Raw genomic sequence first — 7277 nt, 5'->3', positions numbered from 1 at the left:
TGGACTAGATGATCTTTTGAGGTCCCTTCAACTCCTAATATTCTGTCATTCTGTGATACCTAGCTTTAAGTCTAGCTTTACAAAGACAGGGATCTGCATTGGCACTTCATGGCTCAAAATCACAGTATCTCAACAAAATGGGACATCTTGTTAATCTAATTATGCCTCACTATTCTGTAATGAACTCTGTTTTACTGTATTTAATTAAAAGTTTGGCTCATTGTCACCTTTAACTCCCCCCTCCCCATGGGAGCTCAGTTTTGTTCTACATAGTTTAATGCAGGCTTAAGAGTTGTAAGTGGTCACTGCTACAAAAATTTTCTGAATCTTGCTGATATTGCTGTCAGCACTTCAAAAGGAATAGACTACATGTGAGAAACAAACCCTGTTAAGGACTGCAAGTCAAGACAGTCAAAAGGCTTTGGATAAAAGACAACAATGTGAATTTTTAAACACCCTTTTTTATGAGACTTAATTTTCTTATGAGAAATTTAATTCCTTTCTGACCCTAAATAGGCTGGTAGACTTTTCAGTCACAGCTAAGGACAGTATTGAGTAATCATTAATTTCAAATTAATTTGCACACAGTTCCCTAAGTAAATTAAGATGGTTTCCAATGCAACCTATTACCTGGAAGCAATTAGAATAAAACCAGTTTTGATTCACATGTAATAGGATGGATTCACACAGAAGTTGTCCAGTGGCTCACAAATGAGGTTCATGAAACTATGTACTGAAAAACTATGTACTTGCAATATTGATTGTCCTTAGGTCACTACAACATTGACTACGCAGTTGTCCTGTGTATACGGAAAATCTTGTCTCCAATGTGTGGGTCAGGATTTCCTTGTTTTAAAAATATAAAGCAAACTTAGACTTACACCTTAGAGTACACAGGATATATAAATAATGGAGTTTCCACACTATAACGTTACTAAATATTTCACAATGAGAATATGAATTGCTCAGGGAAAGAATTTACCATGATGACTTGCATGGTAGAAGACAAAACTATTTCAATCATAACCGTTTTAAAAAAAACCAAAAAAAAGTCAACCGAGTCAACCTACCAAATGAGCAAGGCTCCTGGACGTTTACAGAACACTGTTTAGAATTAATTTCTGAGGGTGCGGACCATGTTTTCTTGTTCATATATCACTATTGAGTAGTTTCTTAGCAATGCATTCCCGGTAACCAAGTTCATTCATGCAATACTTACAACAATGAGTTCATAAAGAAATAGTCTTCTTTTTTTATTAGCATGGCAGTCTTCCTTCATCCTTTTCATGACGTGTGCAACTCTCTCTGATTCTTCATCAGCATGTGCCTCATTAAAGTCATCCAAAGACATATGTGAATATCCTAGCACCTCAGCCAAAGCTCTCCAGTCATAAACACTCTCTGATACTGTAGACAAAACTACTGAGTAGATGTAAGTCAGTTTTTTGAATGGCAATGCAATTTGTTCAACAAGATTCCTGGTTGTTAGTTCACTATCAGCAGTGTCCATAGCTTGTTCTTTGGAAATAACTTTTATGTTTTTACAATGTACAAGACCAATCTTTTTTCTAAGAACTCCTACGTACCATTCTTTTATTTTAGTTTGTCCAATGGCTTTTACTTTATCTTCACCAAGAAGTGCTATTGTGTCTCCTTTAAAATATTCTAGCAAATAGTCAATCTTATTTTGGCGTAACACAGTTTTCAAAGCCACTCCATAAGTATTAATACTCAAAGTTTTATCTTGAAACTTTGGATATTTAACTGTTGGTATTAAAAGCAAAGGGGCAGACTTGATTTCTTTGCGGTTTTGTAAGCGTTTTGGCCTACTGATAATTCCACCTAATTTTGGAGCTGGATCAGGAGTCTTAACATGGAACTGTGTTACTTGGCTATTTTTTAAGACTTTAATCTGGACAAGGAAAACAAAGAAATGCATCTCCCTGCAACCAAGCATGGAAAACAAGAATTGGTGGCGGACCATTTCACCAGTTTTCAGTTCCTCTTCTTTAATATTTTTGCTTTGATCTTCCATCTTCACTTCAAAATCTGGATCACAGGATACCAAAGAAATGTTTAGATCTTGTGGCTTTTCAAGTAGAAATGTATGTTTTTCCCACAGCTGAAACACAACGGGAGGCATACTTTTCCCTCCCTTTTTTATATCACAAATTGTGAGTTTTCCTGGAATGTAGTTATGACCGAAGACTGTAAAAACTGCTGTAAAAGATGGATGAATATGTTTGGGACCATAAATTCCAACAGAGACCATTCTATGAACATAGTCCCAGACATTAGTTGCTGGAGGCTGGATTTTGTTTGCTTGTACAGCAATCACTGCATACATCACATGACTTAGGTCCATTAGCTTCACTTGTATGGTATCCTGATATGTGTAGCAATTCTCTAGCTTCTTAAAAGGCCCTTCTTTACTGAGACTAAAAAAACACACAATATCACTCATTACTTGGCTGAGTGGATCGTTCTTCAATTTAGCCGCGACTTTCACTTCTAAGAAAATGGCTTCCCACGTGTTCAGGTTGCTCAGCGTAAGTTCTATCAGAGGACTTATGGTGCTAGACAGATCATTGTTGAATGACGATGGAGGGTTAAGAATAGCCTTTAAACCAACTTCTTGGATTTCCCCAGGTAATACATGACCCACAGGGACATGAACATTGATATCTGAGTCAGGAAGCTGTACTGAACCCCCTTCATGATTCAGTCGACAAACTACATGAATGTCTGTAGCTTGTGTTTGTGCCCATCCAGGACTATGGCTCATGGCTTCTAAATCTAGGCAAGAACGAGTGAGTTGTCGCTGACTCAACCAAGCCATCTTGTAAGCTTCACGGTCTTTCTGAAGCATTATCACATCTGAAGCTGTAGTTTTTTGAGGTGTTGTCTTGCAAGAGTTAAATCTTCGGTTATCAACAATATCCAGAAAGTCAGAGATACTCTTGGATCGTGCAGATCTTCTTGCTGAAGTCCTTCTTAGAAGACAATCAATATCTAGCTCATCACCTGAGGAAGCCAAAGAATCCCTGTTGCTAGAAACTTTTGAGAACAAATAGGACTTTTCTTTGAATACTGAAAGATATTTATTATTTTCACTTCGATTTGAAGCAGCTATGTCATGTACGAAAGGGTTGGAGGCTGACAGTTCATTCCAGAAAGGATTAGTCTTGGAAACAGGATGGGCATGTTTGAATCCATTTGTCCAGTCAACACCCAAACCTAGTTTATTTTCATTGACATCTGTTTAAAAGGAAAAAAAAAACAAAAACAAAAAACCAACAAAAAAAAAACAAAACAGAAGCATCTAAAGCACTGAGACTTGAGACATTCTATTCATTTTCAACTAGTAGTCTGTTAAGTTAACAAGTGACTAAATTTATCTTCCTAAATTACATCTAGATCATTTATATACTTCTCTTTCAGATTTGTAAAGAGTATCAATTTTGATTTTTAACTAGCATTAAGAATGTTTGTTAATAGAAAGAATGCTAACAAATTAGTGCTGAAGGATGTAAAGCATATTCTGCAAGGTGCTGATCATTATTAACTTCTATTGCTATCAGTTGGCATTGGGTATGCTAAAGTCCCATTAGTTTTAAACCCTTACATTCCAGTAATCTTTGGCATTTTACTAAATACCTTGGATTTCTTTCCTTTGTTTCTGACTCTCTGGAAGATTAATCAACTACTGTTTCATTTTTAAAACACTGTAGACAGTGCAGATAAATGCACGATTCAGGATTCCTTTTCATGCTAATGAACATGCATTTAATTGATAACAGCTCTCTTATAATTTATCTCAGCGTCTGTGGAATTTGTTATACTAACTTTCCATTAAGAAAAAAAATATTGATTGGTATAACTTACGAGGTCTTGTACAATTTGAAATTTGGAGAGAAATCTTTCTGTGGCTACTATTTTTTCAGAGATTGTACTTAAATAGGCAAATAGGGGTGTATAAGTGATATTTAAATAAGCTTTCTAAGAAAACTACTCATTATTAACAGTAATGTATATTTGTTATGAAGACAAGATGTTCATATATTTTATATTAATAACTCTTCACAGAAGCTTATAGGTTGATTAAGATGCACACTTCTTGTAACAAACAGACTATCTGCAACTTTTTTATCCTGAGTTCCTATTACTTCAGTTTGCTGTTTTTTTGGGTTTTTTTGTTTGTTTTTTTTTTTAATATATCTAGAGATTATACTATCCCTTCTTTCTACATCCTTGTAAATAATTTTAATTTCAGAGGGAAAATTCAGCATTTCTATTCTCTCAGCATATCTATATCCTTAATTATTACACTATCCATAGTACTTTCCATCTCCAAGCTTACTAATTATTGCTCAATTGCAAAAATGACAGTGCATTCAGCCACAAAAACAAAAAGAAATACTAGCACTTTTCTTTTTGTTTCAGTTGTCATGAATTGTGACAAAAAGCCTAAACCATGAAGTTTTTCCACAGTTCCAGAAAAATCCCAATTTGGTAGAACCAAAGTAGAATTTTCCTGCTTCACTAGCATTGTCTTGACAAGAGACCTCCAGGTTAGCTGCAGGGGGAGTGTGAGCCCAGGGGAAGCCTCCCCCCTCCTCGGACACCCAGCCTTGGCCAGGGCCACCAGATGGGATGGGGCTACTTATGCACCAACTGAAAAGTCCTTTTGTTTCTGCTTGCGAGATTATTATTATATATTTAAAAATAGATTAATTAATCCCAAAAGAAATGTTACGGTTCTGGTTTGTTTCCCGATCCTAAAGGGCATCACATATTACTGGAGTGTAAGATATTAGTGAGGAAATAATTCCTGCTCCCCAACTCAAACAGCAAGTGGCAGGCTTGCCATTACTCACATGTGCTATTGGACAAAAAGCTAAGAGCATGCCTACCTTGTGGAGAGGAATGTTTCCTTAACTTTGAGTTAAAATAGCAATGACAGTAAATCAATTTTGCTGGGACTCCAGTTTTTAAACTGGGCTAACTCCAAAATTACCTTGCCTTCTAGGTTCTTAAAACCTAAATTAATGTAGTTTGACTAAGAAATACCTCTTTTCTTGCCTGTCTTGACCCTCAGTAAATATACCCTAATAGCATTTATCCATGTAAGGTTTATGATTCCAACTTTTTCTCCCAACCTGCCTGACCTGCATTTGTTATGGCAGGAGACAGGGGACTTTTCTTATATATCAGCAAGTTTCTTCTGGGGGACCTTGTGACAACCCTTTGTTTTTTGACTCCAGAGACATCTGTGATTGCCTGAGTAGTGCAAAACCCAAACAATTTAAATAAAATAAGTAATTAAAAAATTGTCTACAGGGGTTTACAGAGTAGCTATAGCTCCTAACACTATTAAGAGTTTTGCAGAAATACAGGCTTTATGTGGAGAGCCTTAGTGCAGAAAATAGCAGAAGAGACATACTGTAGCTGGCTGAAGGTGTCCGGTCATCCACATCAATCAAAGTTCCCTCTGACCTGCTCCGTGGAATCTCTCCACTCATAAGGGAATCTGCTCCACTACTGGAAGTGTTCTCTTCCTAGGAAACAGTTAAACATGTAAAACATCAGCAAGTATGCAATTTGAGAAAGGGGAAACTTGAAGAATCATTGAGCTCTGCTCCTGGGATGTGACCCAAATGAAAACAAAGGTGAAGTTATGGTTTATGAGTAAAGTTATGGAGTCTGCCCAAAAGCATCACAATCCTGAGTGAGTCTTACTATATAATTTGCACTAAAGGCACCCAATGCTACAGCTGCAGAACCCCAGTCCATAGTGAAGTCAAATAACTCACATAATTAAACGTCTTGCAGTTGGAACTGAGCCAATTGTAAAATAACTACTGTTCATGAGGTCCTGAATAAAAACTTAAAAAAAAATAATTCTAATTCCTGTTTTCAGATAAATTTGACTAGAATCATTAAAAGTGAAGAGATAGATATGTTTCTTCCTTTCCCAATTAAAATAAAATATTTCGAACCCTTTCTGGTTTATTATTCTTCCTATGCTCTTCCCTTAGTGAACATCAGGCCAGATTTTCCTTTTAATGTCTACAAGAATGACTTTTAAATATTCTTCTTCAGGGCCCATGCCAGCACAGTAGCAGCCCAGGAGAGGACATTCAGGTCTCTCCTCTTCCTTCTTCTGGCCACAAGAGGTTCTGTTTGGTTTTGACACAGTTTGCACGTGGAATGGGCCACATGAGAGCTGTAAACCAGATGCTAAGGTTGAAAGAGAGTCAATAGCAAACATATCACAAAGGCAGGCCAGAAGAGGCTTTGCTCTGAGACAGACAACAGAATGAACCTTTCGAGGTCCCACTGCTTAATGCTATTTTCAGCTGCCCAGAAAGAGGAGTTGAAGGGTCTTCAAAGGAGCTGGGTGTCCTATGTGCCAAAGTTACTGTGTCCCTGAAACAGAAACTGGAGACAATGCAGTCTTCTAGACTTTTTTGTGCAGAAGAGCTCATTAAATCAGTGCTATGAACCAAGAGATCATTTAATGACTTTCCCAGAATCCTCTCACTGGATACTTAGTGGGGTATAAATGCTGATGGGCAATAGATACATTTAGATGTAAGAATAACAATAAAACAAAATAAACTTAAACAATAAAAAACATATACAAAAAAAGAGAAAAGGTAAAAATCCAGAATTTTTTGGGGGTCCATGCACAGGATACAACAGCCAGCTTTGTTCAGGAGTTTGAAATATTTCATACTGTTACTTCTGCTGCAGCACTTGAAGCCTAAGCAGACCTCATTTTACCATGTTTCAAATGGAAAAAAAAAAATAGATGCATTTGGCCTGGTTTCTTACTGTGTAAGAAAAAGGAATTTTCAGTTACAGTTCTAGTAAGTGAGTTATGGGAAAAAGGAAGCATAACTTATATCAAAGCATTACTGAATAGAAACTGGAAGCCAGCTGTCTGTTTCCATTGCACAATGCCATGGTTTAAGACACCTTTTTTTTCCAGTTCAACTGTAAATTGGTACTTTTTTTGTCTTCCCACAAAAGCTACCTTCAGCTAAAGGCAATCTGTTCAGGTGCTGATTTGCACTCAGGCAGGCCAGGAGGCTGAGGTCAGGCCACTATACTATCACAGGGCTGTATGGACTTTCAGGTTACTCTGTTACCAGAAACCTCAGATGTTGGCCTTAGAAGTCCTGATTTCAGGTAGCAGTGAAAGCTAGCCTTTAAGACTAATAGCTTGTGGCTTCTGCTACTGATACCCCATCAGAACCACACTGAAAACTACA

At 37.0% G+C, this 7277-nt stretch overlaps 1 protein-coding gene across 1 annotated transcript; it reads right to left on the bottom strand.

The window, feature by feature from the left end:
• Positions 1 to 1219: 1219 nt before the first annotated feature.
• On the bottom strand, positions 1220 to 5522 carry MACC1 (metastasis associated in colon cancer 1; the record flags this gene model as incomplete). Its single annotated transcript, XM_010184106.1, has 2 exons — positions 5444 to 5522; positions 1220 to 3258 (listed from the first exon to the last, which is right to left on the bottom strand). Coding segments are annotated over exons 1-2 (2118 nt in total), but the record flags the coding sequence as incomplete, so codon positions are not given.
• Positions 5523 to 7277: the final 1755 nt, after the last annotated feature.

The sequence above is a fragment of the Mesitornis unicolor genome, unplaced genomic scaffold, assembly GCF_000695765.1.
Source record: "Mesitornis unicolor isolate BGI_N332 unplaced genomic scaffold, ASM69576v1 scaffold6575, whole genome shotgun sequence".
In the NCBI taxonomy this organism is placed as follows: domain Eukaryota; kingdom Metazoa; phylum Chordata; class Aves; order Mesitornithiformes; family Mesitornithidae; genus Mesitornis; species Mesitornis unicolor.
The sequence above is the reverse complement of the archived record's forward strand: the minus strand, read 5'-3'. Positions and strand labels throughout refer to the sequence as shown.